The sequence below is a fragment of the Heptranchias perlo genome, chromosome 36 (assembly GCF_035084215.1).
Source record: "Heptranchias perlo isolate sHepPer1 chromosome 36, sHepPer1.hap1, whole genome shotgun sequence".
NCBI lineage: Eukaryota > Metazoa > Chordata > Chondrichthyes > Hexanchiformes > Hexanchidae > Heptranchias > Heptranchias perlo.
The window spans coordinates 22,792,128-22,808,083 of NC_090360.1; the positions used below are offsets into that span (position 1 = coordinate 22,792,128).

Consider the following 15,956-nt stretch of genomic DNA (forward strand, 5'->3'; position numbering starts at 1 on the left):
GCATGTTTCAATTTTTACTTGGCCAATATTTTAAATTTACCTTTAGGAAAATGAGTGTTCAATAGCTATACCTTTTTCTCCGACAAACGGCAGCGACCACGTAAAGACGTCCATGAAGTTAGGCAGCCAGTAGGGATGAGGAGAACAGTTGAACTGTCGAATATTCATCACATTGTTTTCATACTTCAATACAGCAGCTGAAATGAAAAATGGTCTCCCTATCTCAGTGATGTACTAAACACTGCTGTGTAAAGGAGGGAGAGAAGTTTCAAACAGAAACAAAAGTTCTTCTATTGTTTTCAATAAAATGTTGAATTTACTTGAGGGCTGAGTTGGTGAATGTACTGCACAAGGTAGAACAGCCACACTGAGTGGACATTTCCTGGGTGGTTACTGAATTAGCTCATATGCACGGAGGTGGCCAAAACACTTATTGGCCTCAATGGCCCAGAGGCAAGGAAAAGAAAATGAAAATCAGCGAGAGTGCCCGATGCTGATCACTATCCAGTGCTCCCCAAAGATGTGTATTTGTGAGAGAGAGAGAGAAAAAAAGTCAACTGGTGTCCCCAACGGTCAAATGTTTTATTGACACTCACAGGAATAGTAAGCCATTCAGCCCCTCGAGCCTGTTCTGCCATTCAATTAGATCATGACTGATCTGTTTCTTAACTCCATCTACCCACTTTAGTTCCGTAACTCTTAATATCCTTGCCTAACAAATATCGATCCATCTCAGTTTCAAAATTTTCAATTGACCTCCAGCCTCAACAGCTTTTTGAGGGTAGAGAGTTCCAGATTTCTATTACTGTGTGAAGAAGTGCTTCCTGACATCACCCCTGAACAGCCGAGCTCCAATTTTAAGGTGAAGCCCCCTTGTTCTGGACTCCCCCACCAAAGGAAATAGTTTCTCTCTATCTACCCTATCAAATCCATTAACCATCTTAAACACCTCAATTATGAACATACGAATTAAAAGCAGGAGCAGGCCATTCGGCCCCTCGAGCCTGCTCTGCCATTTGATAAGATCGTGGCTGATCGGATTGTGACCTCAACCCTACTTTCCCGTCTACCTACTATAATCTTTGACTCCCTTGTTAATAAGGAATCTAACTCAGCCTTAAAAATATTCAATGACCCTGCCTCCACCGCTCTCTGGGGAAGGGAGTTCCACAGATTCACAACCCTCAGAAAAAAAGATTTCTCCTCATCTCCGTCTTTTTGGGAGGCCCCTTATTTTTAAACTGTGTCCCCTAGTTCTAGTCTCTCCCACAAGGGGAAACATCCTCTCAGTATCTACTCCTTCAACTCCCCTCAGGATCTTAGATGTTTCAATAAGATCACCTCTCATTCTTCTAAACTCCAATATATACAGGCCCAACTTGTCCAACCTTTCCTCATAAGATAACCCCTTCATCTCAGGAATCAGTCGAGTGAACCTTCTCTGAACCGCCTCTAAAATTAGACAACTCCTTAATCTTCAATACTCAAGGGAATACAAGCCCACTCTATGCAACCTGTCCTCATAATTTAACCCTTTTAGTCCTGGTACCATTCTAGTGAATCTGCGCTGCACCCCTTTCAAGGCTAATATATCCTTTCTGAGATGCGGTGCCCAGAACTGAATGCAGTAACCTCCAGCTGAGGTCTAACCAGAGCCTTATATAACTGCATCATAACTTCCACCCCTCTGTATTCCAGGCCCCTTGAGATAAAGGCCAACATTCTATTAGCCACTTTAATTATTTTTTGTACCTGTCCACTAGCTTTTGGTGATTTCTGTACTTGGACCCGAAATTTCTGCTCCTTCACAGTTCTCAGCTTATCATTTAGAAAATTCTCTGATCTATCATCCTTAGGTCCAAAGTGGATGACCTCACACTTCCTGACATAAAACTCCATATGCCACAGTTTTGCCCACTCAATCTATCAATGTCCCATTGCAACTTTCTGCTCCCATCTGCACTATTTACTGTGTCACCAGCAAACTTGGATATATGGCTCTCTTCCTTCATCCAAATCATTTAAAAATAATGAAAAACTGAGGCCCCAGTAGAGATGACTGGGGGACACCACCAGTCACATCCTGCCATTATGAGTGCATACCCATTATCCCTACTCTCTGCCTCCTATCTCCTAACCAATTCCCTACCCATGTCTATAGGTTGCCTCCAATTCCATGTGGTCTCATTTTTGTTAACAGTCTCTAATGTGAAAGCTTATTGAATGCCTTCTGTAAGTCCAGATAAATAACATCCATAGACACTCCCTTATCGACCATGTTCGTTACCTACTCAAAAAATTCAACTAGGTTCATTAGACATGACTTACCCTTTACAAATCGATGCTGGTTCTCTCTGATCAGTTCATTTTTATTCAAGTGCTCAGACACTCTGTCCCTAATAACATATCCTAGTAACATCCCTACAATAGAAGACTAATAGGCCTATAATTTCCTAATTTATCTCTTACTTTTCTTAAATAGATTGACTGGCAATTTTCCAATCCAAGGAGACAATTCCTGAATCGAGAGAGTTTTGGACAATCATGACTACAGCATCTACAATTTCCTCACCTACTTCTTTTAATACCCTGGGACGGAGATGTCCTGGAGATTTGTCTATCTTTAGTCTCTTTATTTTCTCCATTACCATTCTTTTACTTATATTGAATCGAGTTAGTTCCTCCCCTTGATTTATTTTAGTTTTCCTCGTATCTCTGGTATTTTATCCTCATCCTTTATGGTGAAGACCGATACAAAGTAAATATTTAGCAAGTCTGCAATTTTCTGATTTTCAATTACAATACCTGCATCTGTCTTTAAGGAGCCCACATTATTCTTAACCGCCCTCTTTCTCTTAATATACTTGTAAAAACCTTTAGTGTTGTCCTTGATATCCCTCAAGTCTTTTCTCGTAATCCCTTTTTGTGGCTCTTACTACTTTCTTTGTATCCCTTTGCTGTTCTTTATATCTCTCCCAGTCTGTGGGATCTCTACTGTTCTTTGCATTCATATAAGCCCTTTCTTTTAGTTTTATACTATCTCTCACTTCCCTTGTTGACCAAGGTTGTTTAATTACACAAGTAGAGCTCTTGCCCTTTAGGGGTATGTACAGGTCTTGTCATTCTACAAAATACTTCTCTGAACACCTCCCACTATTCATCTGTATTTTTATCCGTTAATAGTTCTGCCCATCATCTGTGGTCAATTTCTGCCTTAACCCTCCAAAGTCCACCTTACCTAAATTTAAAACCTTGGTTCGTGATTCACCTTTCTCCCTCTCAAACCTAATTTTGAATTCAATCATGTTATGGTCACTACTAGCTAGGTGTTCCCTTGCCGTTAGATCGTTGACTAGTTCAGGCTCATTACTCAATCGAAGATGGCCTGCTCCCTTGTCTGTTCAAGAACATATTGTTCCAGAAAACTGTCCCGAATACTCTCAAGAAGTTCACTACCATTGTGACTCGAGCTGCTCTGCTTCGCCCAGTCTATGTGAAAACTAAAGTCACCCATTATAACCACTGTTATTGCAACAAGCTTTTCTGATCTCCGTGTTTATGCATCTCGTTATTTTATCACTGCTATCAGGTCTGTAGACAACGCCCACCAAAGTCTATTTCCTATTCCTCAATTCTACTGAGAGTTTCTACTGCCTGCTCACCCTCACTGATATCCCCTCTTTCTAATGCCGTAATATGCGGGTAGATGGAGTTGAGAGCTCAACCGTGATCTAATTGAATGATGGAACAGGCTCGAGGGGCTGAATGGCCTGTTTCTGTTCTCATGTAATAGTGTACTTCATCAATATTGCTACTCCTCCTCCTTTTCCAATTTCGCTGTCCTTTCTGATAATCTGGAATATTTATCTCCCAGTCATGCCCAGCTTGTAGCCAGGTCTCAGTGATGACTGTGTTATACACTTTAAGCTAAATTTGCACTCCTAATTTGCTTGTTTTATTCCTTATGCTACGTGCATTAGTGTATAAAACTCTTATTTGGGCAACAGACCCTGCCCTGCCTTTTTGCCCTGATGCTGTTTTTAACGCATATTTTAATTATCACATTCCTTGCTTTTCATTACTCCTGTTGTTTTTTTTAAAATCAGTTATTTTATTATTTCCTTTTTTTTTCTGAACCTGAAGTTTGTATATTACCTTTATCAGTATTGGTGATCTGGACTTTGCACTCATTCCTTTTTCTTATCTTTGGGCTATTTTTACTATTATTTTTTATTTCTGCCCAAGTTCACCCCTGCCCCTTTATTGGTTCAAAGTCCTTTCCACAGGCCTATTTCAGCCCTTTCAGCTAGGGCCTTGGTCCCAGCCTGGCTCCCTCCTGTCCCAGTACTGGTGCCAGTGCCCCATGAAATGGTACCCTTCTTTCCCCCACCAATCCTTCAGCCACCTGTTTACTTTCCCAAATTGGTTTGTCCCTAAGCCAATTTGCATGTGGTTTGGGTAATAAACCAGAGATTATTCATTTGAGGTCCTGCCTTTTAATTCAGCTACTAGCTCCTGATACACTCTCAGCAGGACTTGGTCCCTGTTCTTTCCTATGTCGTTTTAGCCTTACAGATTAAAAAGTGGCCACTTAGGCGAGATCTGCAAGCACCGAATGGACCCGTACACAAGCTCCCATCAGTGCCTTCAGGATAAAGGGGAAGACATCTTTTTTTAAAAAGGAATTTGAATACTGAAGGTGTAAACCTATGAAAGAAGTTTCAAGGAACTTACCTTTATTATTGTAGACATCTAAATAGTTTGGTGCAGAAAAGATTGTAATTAATGATGGGAAACCAGTGGTTTGGCTTTTCCTATACATTCTGTAGCTGTAGAAACAAAAATATTGAAAGCAATTACATTTTTTAATTACATAATGAATTTAGAACCAATTATTAAACCATCCTCCTTGTACTTATCATACATTACAATGGGAGCTGGTAATGGAACAAAAAGAGCTTGCATTGGTATAGCACTGTTCATGTCCTCAGAATGTCTCAAAGTGCTTCAAGCCAAGTCACAGTTATTATTTAGGGAAGCAAAGCAGCCAATTTGCGCACAGCAAAGTCTCGCAAAATGTTGGTTGAGGGATAAGTGTTGGCCAGGACACCGGGAGAATTCCACTACTCTTTTTCAAACAGTGCCCTGGATCTTTTGTGTCATGTGACCGGGGAGACTGATGGGAAGAAAGTGTTAGGTTCTATTTGAAATTAGTTCCTCCTCCTCCTCACGGCTGATGCAGGAAATGGAAAAATACCACGCAGACACATTTGGTGAGGACTGCCCAACCCTGAGACTCGTGTCCCGATATTTCAGGCCCTCATATCCCAAGTAACCCAATGATATTTGCTCTTCTATTTCTGATTTACTGGTTTGTCCTGTTTGAGTTCTGCGGGTTTGGAGGTTTGAAAAGAGGTGTTTCCAATGCTGCTGTATCACTGGTGGATAAATCCTTAACACAAATCATAGAATCATACAGCACAGGAGGCCGCCATCTGGCCCATCGTGCCTGTGCCGACTCTTTGAAGTAGCTATCCAATTAGTCCCAATTCCCCACTGCCCTGCAAATTTTTCTCCTTCAAGCATTTCTCCAATTCCCTTTTCAAAGCTACTATTGAATCTGCTTCCAGCACCTTTTCAAACAGTGCATTCCAGATCATTACAACTCGCTGTGTAAAAAAAATTCTCATCTCACCTCTGGTTCTTTAGCCAATTACCTTAAATCTGTGTCCTCTGGTTACCGAAGCATCTGCCACTGGAAACAGTTTCTCCTTATTTACTATCAAAACATTTCATGGTTTTGAACACCTCATTTAAATCTCCCTTTAACCTTCTCTGTTCTAAAGAGAACAACCCCAGCTTCTCCAGTCTCTCCACCTAACTGAAGTCCCTCATCCCTGGTACCATTCTAGTGAATCTCCTCTGCACCCCCTCCAAGGCCTTGACATCTTTCCTAAAGTGTGGGCCCCAGAATTGGACACAATACTCCAGTTGGGGTCTAACCAGTAATTTATAAAGGTTTAGCATAACTTCTATGATTTTATACTCTATGCCTCTTCTTTTTAAAAAAACAACCATCTCAACTTGTCCTGCCACCTTTAATAGGTTTATGTATATACACCCTAGGTCTCTCTGTTCCTGCACCCCCTTTAAAATTGTACCTTTTAGTTTATATTGCCTCTCCTCATTCTTCCTAACAAAATGCATCACTTCACACTTCTCTGCGTTAAATTTCATCTACCATGTGTCTGCCCATTTCACCATTCTATGTCCTCCTGAAGTCTGTTACTATCCTCCTCACTGTTTACTACATTTTCGAATATTGTGTCATCTGCAAACTTTGAAATTATACCCTCTATACCCAAGTCCAGATCATTGATATATATCAAAAAGAGCAGTGGTCCTAATACTGACCCCAGGGAATATCATTCTATACTTCCCTCCAGTCTGAAAAACAACCGGTCACCAATACACTCTGCTTTCTGTCCCTTCCTCATTTTTGTATCCACGTTGCCACTGCCCTTTTAATCCCACGGGCTTCAATTTTGCGTATAAGTCTATTATGAAGCACTTTATCAAACACCTTTTGAAAGCCCATATACACATCAACCACACTACCCTCATCAAATCTCTCAGTTACTTCATCAAAGAACTCAATCAAAGTAATCAAACATGATTTGCCTTAAACAAATCCATGTTGGTTGTCATTTATGAACCCATATTTTTTCCAAGTGACAATTAATTTTGTCTCGGATTATAGTCTCAAAGTTTCCCCACCGCCATCGTTAGGCTGACTGGCCTGTAGTTGCCAGGTTTATCCTTTTCCCATTTTTGAACAGGGAGGGGAGTAACATTTGCAATTCTCCAGTCCAGCAGCACCACTCCCATATCCAAGGAGGATTGGAAGATTATGGCCACAGCCTCGGCTACCTCCACCCTTACTTCCCTCAACAACCTAGGATGCATCCCATCCGGACCAGGTTACTTTTCTACTTTGAGTGCTGCTAACCTTTTAAGTACCTCTTTGTTTTTATCCTATCTAATTTCTCTACTACCTCCTCCTTTACTGTGCCATTGGCCTCATCCCCTTCAGTGAGGACAGATGCAAAGTACTCATTTCGTACCTTAGTCATGCCCTCTGCCTCCACGAGCAGATCTCCTTTCTGGTCCCTAATTGGCCCCAACCTTCCTTTGGCTACCCTTTTACAATTTATATGATTATAAAAGACTTTTGTGTTCCCTTTTATGTTACCCGCTAATCTATTCTCATACTCTCTCTTTGCCCCTCTTATTCCCTTTTTCAGATCTCTGTACTCTCTGTATTGGGACAAAGGATCAGGATAATGAAACAGTTTGGGTAGAGATAAGGAATAATAAGGGGCAAAAAACACTCGTGGGCGTAGTATATAGGCCTCCTAATAGTTGCAACTCTGCTGGAAGAAGTATTAATCAGGAAATAGTCGGGGCATGTAATAAGGGAACAGCTATAATTATGGGGGATTTTAACTATCATATTAACTGGACAAATCAAATTGGGCAGGGTAGCCTTGAGGAAGACTTTATTGAGTGTATTAGGGATGGATTTCTTGAGCAGTATGTAACTGAACCTACAAGGGGGCAAGCAACCTTGGACCTGGTCCTGTGTAATGATCCAGGATTAATTAATAATGTCCTAGTTAAGGATCCCCTTGGAATGAGTGACCATAACATGGTTACATTCCATATCCAATTAGAGGGTGAGAAGGTTGGTTCTCAAACAAGCGTACTGAGCTTGAATAAAGGAGACTATGATGGTATGAGAGCGGAATTGATTAAAGTGGACTGGGAAAATAGTTCAAAGGGTAAGACGGTACATGAACAGTGGTGTTCATTTAAGGAGTTATTTTACAACTTTCAAAAAATATATATTCCACTGAGGAAAAAAGGGTGTAAAAGAAATGACAGCCATCCGTGGCTAAGTAAAGAAATTAAGGATAGTATCCGACTAAAAACAAGGACATAGAAGGTAGCCAAACTTAGTGGGAGGATAGAAGATTGGGAAGTCTTCAAAAGACAGCAAAAAGTAACTAAAGGATTGATTAAGAAAGGGAAGATAGATTATGAAAATAAATTAGCAAAAAATATAAAAACAGATAGCAAGAGTTTCTATCGTTATATAAAAAGAAAAAGGGTAGCTATGGCAAACGTAGGTCCTTTAGAGGATGAGACCGGGAAATTAATGGTGGGAAACATGGAGATGGTAAAAATGCTGAACAAATATTTTGTTTCAGTCTTTACGGTAGAGGACACTAAGAATATCCCAACACTGGACAAACAGGGGGCTGTAGGGGGGGGGAGGAGCTAAATACGATTAAAATCACTAAGGAATTGGTACTCAGTAAATTACTGGGACTCAAGGCGGATAAATCCCCTGGACCTGATGGCTTACATCCTAGGGTCTTGAGGGAAGTGGCAGCAGGGATTGTGGATGCTTTGGTAATAATTTTCCAAAATTCTCTGGACTCGGCAAAGGTCCCGGCAGATTGGAAAACTGCCAATGTAACAACCTTATTTAAAAAGGGTAGTAGGCCAGTTAGCCTAACATCTGTGGTGGGTAAAATTTTGGAGTCTATTATTAAGGAGACAGTAGCGGAACATTTGGACAAACATAATTTAATAGGACAAAGTCAGCATGGCTTTACGAAGGGGAAGTCATGTCTGACAAATTTGCTTGAGTTCTTTGAGGATATAACGTACAGAGTGGATGAAGGGGAACCAGTGGATGTAGTGTATTTGGACTTCCACAAGGCATTCGACAAGGTGCCACATAAAAGATTATTGCTCAAGATAAAGAATCATTGGATTGGGGGTAATATTCTGGCATGGGTGGAGGATTGGTTATCTAACAAGAAGCAGAGAGTTGGGATAAATGGTACATTCTCGGACTGGCAACCTGTAGCAGTGGTGTTCCGCAGGGGTCGGTGCTGGGTCCCCAACTCTTTACAATCTATATTAACGATTTGGAGGAGGGGACCGAGTGTAACGTATCAAAGTTTGCAGATACAAAGATGGGAGGGAAAGTAGAGAGTGAGGAGGACATAAAAAACCTACAAGGGGATATAGACAGGCTGGGTGAGTGGGCGGAGATTTGGCAGATGCAATACAATATTGGAAAATGTGAGGTTATGCACTTTGGCAGGAAAAATCGGAGAGCAAGTTATTATCTTAATTGCGAGAAACTGGAAAGTACTACAGTACAAAGGGATCTGGGGGTCCTAGTGCAAGAAAATCAAAAAGTTAGTTTGCAGGTGATCAAGAAGGCCAACGGAATGTTGGCTTTTATTGCTAGGGGGATAGAATATAAAAACAGGGAGGTATTGCTGCAGTTATATAAGGTATTGGTGAGACTGCACCTGGAATACTGTATACAGTTTTGGTCTCCATACTTAAGAAAAGACACACTTGCTCTCGAGGCAGTACAAAGAAGCTTCACTCGGTTAATCCCGGGGATGAGGGGGTGGACATATGAGGAGAGGTTGAGTAGATTGGGACTCTACTCATTGGAGTTCAGAAGAATGAGAGGCGATCTTATTGAAACATATAAGATTGTGAAGGGGCTTGATCGGGTGGATGCGGTAAGGATGTTCCCAAGGATGGGTGAAACTAGAACTAGGGGGCATAATCTTAGAATAAGGGGCTGCTCTTTCAAAACTGAGATGAGGAGAAACTTCTTCACTCAGAGGGTAGTAGGTCTGTGGAATTTGCTGCCCCAGGAAGCTGTGGAAGCTACATCATTAAATAAATTTAAAACAGAAATAGACAGTTTCCTGGAAGTAAAGGGAATTAGGGGTTACGGGGAGCGGGCAGCAAATTGGACATGAATTTAGATTTGAGGTTAGGATCAGATCAGCCATGATCTTATTGAATGGCGGAGCAGGCTCGAGGGGCCGATTGGCCTACTCCTGCTCCTATTTCTTATGTTCTTATGTTCTTAACTTGGTTCTCGACTGTATTATGAGCCTGTCATTTATCGTAAGCCTCCTTTTCCTGTTTCATTTTAATCTCTATATCTTTAGTCCTCCAGGGAGCTCTAGCTTTGGATGCCCTTCCTTTCCCCCTCATGGAAATGTGTCTCGTCTGTACCTGAACTATCTCCTCTATGAAGGCCTCTCATTGCTCATTTACTGTTTTGCCTGCCAATTTTTGTTTCCCATCCACCTGGGCAGGATCCCCTTTCAACTCACAAAAATTTGCCCTCCTCCAGTTGACTATTTTCACATTTGATTGTTGCTTGTCCTCTCATAACTACCCTAAACCTAATGATATTGTGATCACTGTTTCCAAATGTTCCCTCACTGAAACATGCTCCCCTTGGCCCACTTCATTCCCTAGAAACAGATCCAGCATTGCTTCCTTCCTCATTGGGTTGGAAACATACTGATCAAGAAAGTTCCCTTGTACGTATTTCAGGAACATCTTCCCCCAACCCAACGTTGCCCTTTACACTGTCACTTTCCCAGCCTATATCAGGATAATTGAAGTCCGCCATTATCACTATAGAATCAAAGAATGATACAGGACAGGAGGCGGCAATTCGGCCCATCATGCCTGTTCTTTGAAAGAGCTATCCAATCAGTCCCATTTCTCTACCTTTTCCACATAGCCCTGCAAATTTTTCCCCTTCAAGTATTTATCCAATTCCCTTTTGAAAGTTACTATTGAATCTGCTTCCATCACCCTTTCAGGCAGTGCATTGCAGATCATTACAACTTGCTGCATAAAAAAAAGTCTCCTCATTTTCCCTATGGACCTTTTGCCAATCACCTTAAATCTGCGTCCTTTGGTTATCGATCCTTCTGCCACTGGAAAGTTTCTTATATACTAGCAAAACCCTTTATGGTTTTGAACATCTCTATTAAATCTTCCCATAACCTTCTCTTCTTTTCCAGTCTCTCCATGTAACTGAAGTCCCTCATCCCTGGGACCATTCTAGTAAATCTCCTCGGCACCCTCTCTAAGACCTTGATATCAATCCTAAAGTGTGGTGCCCAGAATTGGACACAATACTCCAGCTGGGGCCTAACCAGTGATTTATAAAGGTTGTACCCTATGCCTTTGTTTAGAAAGCCAAGTATCCCGTATGCTTTTTTTTAAAAGAAAAAAAGCCTTAACTTGTCCTGTCACATTCAAAGATTTGTGTACGTATACCCCCAGATCTCTATGTTCCTGAACCCCGTTTAAAATTGTACCACTCTATAGCTCTTGCATCTTTGAGATTTTCCTGAAAATGTATCTATCTCCTTCCCACCATTTGGTGGCACATAGTATACACACAGCAGCGAAATAGCTCCTCTATTGTTCCTTATTTCTAATCAAATAGATTCTGTCTTTGACCCTTCAAGTACATCGTCATCTTCCAGTGCTGTAACAGTAGCTTTCATCAATACTGCCACCCTCACCTTGTTCATCCTTCCCTAACTTTTCTGAATACTTTGTAGCCAGGAATATTAAGTTCCCAATCCTTCCCTTATTTGAGCCAGGTCTCCGTTATTGCCAATGTGACGCAGAATTTACAGCACAGAAACAGGCCATTCAGTCCAACTGGTCTGTGCCTGTGTTTATACTCCACACGAGCCTCCTCCCACCCTACTTCATGCAATATCTGCATATCCTTCTACGCCCCAGGATGTGGGCACACTATTGGAGGTTGTCCTAATGACACACGCTTGCACATCATGTCACAAACAAGTATTGAAAATAAAGTGAAAAGTGAAGGAAGGATACTTTGCCAAATGTATGAAGTTATAAGTAAAAAGCAACATTTTCAATATGCTTGATTATTAAGATTCAGATTTGTTGCTACATACTCAACTCCAGGAGACTGAAATTACACCTGTCTGCAAAATGGAAAATGCACTTGAACCCTTTCGAATTGCTGTGCGTTTCATTCGTCTTACTTCAACGTGTTATGAATTCAGATCACTAATCTGACTCAAGCCTGTTCCCACTTTTGCTGAAAAATGAAAACTGCAGCATAATTGTAGATAATTTCAGCAACGAACCTCTGCATAATGTTTTATCATATTTATTCTCTAATAGTGTTGACTCATGCTACTGTAATAAAATTAGCAGTGAATCAGCTTGGATAGAGTTAAAATTCAATTTTGCTTAATATTTGGAGATTCTTAAAAATCTGGTTTACTGTGAGTTAAAGAATACAAGCAATTGGCCAAGCCGTACTGACCCTAAGCTGATGAAAAAGGACTTTATGGGAAGAATTTCCGTGGAGGTTCTCCTGCTCGTCCACCGTAATTTCAGCATAAGAGCTGCGGAAACCAGGGGAAAATGGTGTAAATGCTGCTTTATCTGGAGTTTCTGAGGCTCTTTGCCCAAGTTACAGTGGACGAGTGGGAAGACCCTCTATGTGGTTATGAGAACGCTGATGGACAGGGTGTTAAATCCTGAGGATCAGTTCCTGAACGACAGCACATACCAGATAAACTTCTGCTCTGGGGCACCGTAGCTGCAGGTGGAGCAGAGCCAAGGGTTAGCAGAAAAGCAGCAATCACAGTTACCCTGTTCCCACTCGGGGGCACCGAAGGTCCACTGACCACTCGAGCTCAAGGGACACCTGCAATAATAATACACACTGCGGCAAATTCTGATTCGGAGCCGTAACAGCTTAGGGAGGAGATGGGATAGCAAAGCCGGCCCCCCCTCTTCCCTGAAGATGTTTAATGGATTCTGGAGCCAAAACAGTTAGCAAAAACATACTGCAGGGTTTTGATAGATGGGTTAAAAGGAAAAGAATTCCAGGCTTGACAAAGGAATGATTGTCAGGGCAAATTCCCTGGTCTCCATGAAGTTTATAGGTATGAGAAAGGCCACTTCATCTCTCACTTTCAATGGTACAGAGGAAGAAATAAGACCAACAGGAAAAAAGAGAGAAAATTGGACAGCCTTAAAAAGCTAGGAAAAAGTAATTTCAGTCCAAAGAGGTCTAGCAGTCGTAACAACTGAGTAACATAAGCTCTTGAAGGATAAGTATAGGGTTACAGTTAAACAGAGCAGAGAAGATGCATGAACCGGGAATGAAAGAGGATTGTAAAAGACTTGAAGACATAGTCCAGATGCTGCAATCAGCCCATCACAGGCTGAACACCCCAAACAGGAGTCAACCGTGACCTGACAGTGACTACTTACTACCTTTATTAATGCCCAAGACTCGAAGAGCACATGACTGCTATCAGTTGTACTGCTATCTAAACTGCAATAGATTATATGTAATATCATCTAAAAGTAATTTCCCTACATTACAACAGTGAATACACTTCAAAAACTAGTTAATTGGCTGTAAAGCACTTTGGGATGTCCTGAGGTGCCATATAAATGCAAGTCTTCTTTCTTTTAAACCAATTGCTGAACTAAGAGATGCTATATTAAAATGAAACACAGTCAAGGCTGTGAGACTGTAATTCATAACCGAGCTATGTTCTGTTAACCTGTGCTGTTGTAGGTCCGAAACCCAGTGATTGTACTATTTCTGATTATTAGTCCAATTATCAGATTATCTTTTCATGTTTAGTTAGGAAAATAGAAATAGTGTTAGGAGATACAACTTTGAGCTATTCATTTCTGTTAGCTAAGAATTTCAACCAACGCTAAACTCTACTCAGCCTGTTGGCTTAATGTAGGACACCTTGAAGTAGATTAAACATGATATGTATTAAATTCTACACATACAAAGGTTATTTTGATATATTCCCTACATCAGTTGTGTGCATTGTTCGGTCAGGATTTTCATGCTAATTATCGCTAGCTTATGGGTGTATTAGTCTGTGATATGAATTTCCCAATCTTAACGTGGGCCCCAGCCTGAGAATCAAACATTCCAAGAATCGGGCACAGATCCACTGGGGCTGGAAACCCAAGTGGCCATTTTCATGTATAACACTAAGTGTTAGCAGGCTATTCTACCACAAAGGACATCACAGTGTAGCCCGATCCTATCCACACGAGATCCAAGCATGTACATCTTTCTGCAGATGTAAGGAATCTTACAACACCAGGTTATAGACCTGGTGTTGCAAGATTCCTTACATTTGTCAACCCTAGTCCATCACTGGCATCTCCACATCATCTTTCTGCAAGTCAGGAGTGCAAACCATGGCTGGTTTTTGGCCCGCCGTAGCCCAAGGGCGCTGAGGCAATATGCAGCCCCTCGTCTCAAAGGGCTGATATCGGGCAAATGAGCACAGATTGGGGGACTGAGCCTTGGATCGTCTGGTCTGTATGATTTTGTACCACACCATCTGGTACATTGCTTTTAGCTGTATGCAATAGCTGAACTGGGCAGGCTATTTAAGGATTTGTTAAATCAGCATCAGTTCAGACCTGTCCAGCCATATCTCGACTCTCTCCCACCCGTCACTTTCTCATACTGTAAATTACAAATCCATAGCTCAATGATTCTCATTAGGGTTCACACTTTCTTTTGGAATCTTATTTTACAGCTAAACTTTAATCAAAATGTATGTTTTTTTTGACAGTGCAATAAAAGTCGTTTATTCAGCGTTCTTACCCTGCATCCTGTGCTTCATGAGCTCGAATTATTGATAGCAAATTATTGTTTTGTAAAAATTCACAAACAGCTGGGTAACTGAAACACAAAAGTGTCCAATTAATATCCATTTAAAATGTCAGAAATCTGAAATTTGATGCACGACAAAGCCATACAACCTGTCCACAAACCGCACCTGTAGAAATAGGAGCATCCCCGCACTGTATTATGACTGAAGTGTTCTTGTGTTTTCTCGTTTCCAAAATCCTCTGAAGGATCTGACCACAACAAGTCACACATTGGCCCAAATGCAGGTGGCTCCTTAAACCTATCTAACTGTGAAGAGACATGTCAGGAAAATAAAAGAAAGTCAATAGCACTTATCAAACACAATCCTATTCGATATGCATCAGTAGTCACTTCAAGATTGGACAGCTCAACAAAGCTGTCCAATATGTTGGTATAGGTTTTAAATGGCTGAGGGTATAGCACTGAAGGAGTCCTTAAAGGACTGTCTCAATTCAGTATCTTACTCTTTCTCTTCCAATTGCTACGTTGGTGGGCCAGTTCAGTGGTCTGGCCCACTTCCTGTTGGGGTGTGGTGTGTCAGCGTTGAAACTGGACAGCCGTGTCCTACCCCTGTTGTTAAATGCTAGCCCTGGTCAACAAGGCATCAGACACCTGTGGGCAGTAAATCTCTAAGCTACCCCTGGAAAGAGGTAGATCTACTAGAGTTGAGGGCAGTGGTGACCTTGACTGCCACTGGCATTGCCCGATTGCTGTGCCTGAGCCTGCTGATACAGTCGTGGCTTCACAACAGGTATGGGCAGTCTGGCTCCAAGGCCAACTGATCTCCCTGCCATTCTTTCTTTAATCTTTGTCCTCTTCTATCAAACCTTGCAATCCCCGTATCCTGCAATGCAATGGCAGGAGAGGGGGAGGGTGTACTTTTAAGGAGATCCCTTCTTGACAGTGGATAACCTTGCTGGCTTTTAACAGCTTACGTGCATTTTTTAATATAGTCAATGCCCCATGGTGCTTTTCCGAGGAGAAACAGCTGCAAAGTATTAAAAAAGTTAGGCCAGAAAGCATGGTCAAAAAGAAAAGTTTTGAAGAGATCTTTAAACATAGGAACAGGAGTAGGCCATTCAGCCCCTCGAGCCTATTCCATCATTCAATGAGATCATGGCTGATCTGTATCCTACCCACCTTGGCTCCATATCCCTTAATACCCTTGGCTAGCATGAATCTTTTGATCTCAGATTTAAAATTATTAATTGAGCTAGCATCTACTGTTTTTTGTGGGAGAGTGTTCCACACTTCTACCATCCTTTGTGTGAAGAGATGTTTCCTTACTTCCCTCCTGAATGGCCTGGGTCTGATTTTAAGGTTAAGTCCCCTTGTCCTAGATTCCCCC

General features: G+C 41.5%; 1 protein-coding gene across 6 annotated transcripts in view; it reads right to left on the reverse strand.

The window, feature by feature from the left end:
* LOC137304199 (serine/threonine-protein phosphatase 2B catalytic subunit beta isoform) overlaps positions 1-15,956 on the reverse strand; it is an 88,616-nt gene that overhangs the window by 24,513 nt on the left and 48,147 nt on the right. For 3 of the 6 annotated variants that reach the window (XM_067972753.1, XM_067972754.1, XM_067972757.1), the window contains exons 6-10: positions 14,736-14,875; positions 14,561-14,638; positions 12,473-12,610; positions 4,735-4,829; positions 72-197 (exon numbers count right to left, since the gene is read on the reverse strand). In XM_067972753.1, coding sequence (XP_067828854.1) covers positions 72-197; positions 4,735-4,829; positions 12,473-12,610; positions 14,561-14,638; positions 14,736-14,875 — 577 coding nt within the window. Of the gene's footprint in view, positions 1-40; positions 198-4,734; positions 4,830-12,472; positions 12,611-14,560; positions 14,639-14,735; positions 14,876-15,956 lie in introns of all 6 variants that reach the window. The other 3 variants (XM_067972755.1, XM_067972756.1, XM_067972758.1) reach the window with 2 other exon arrangements.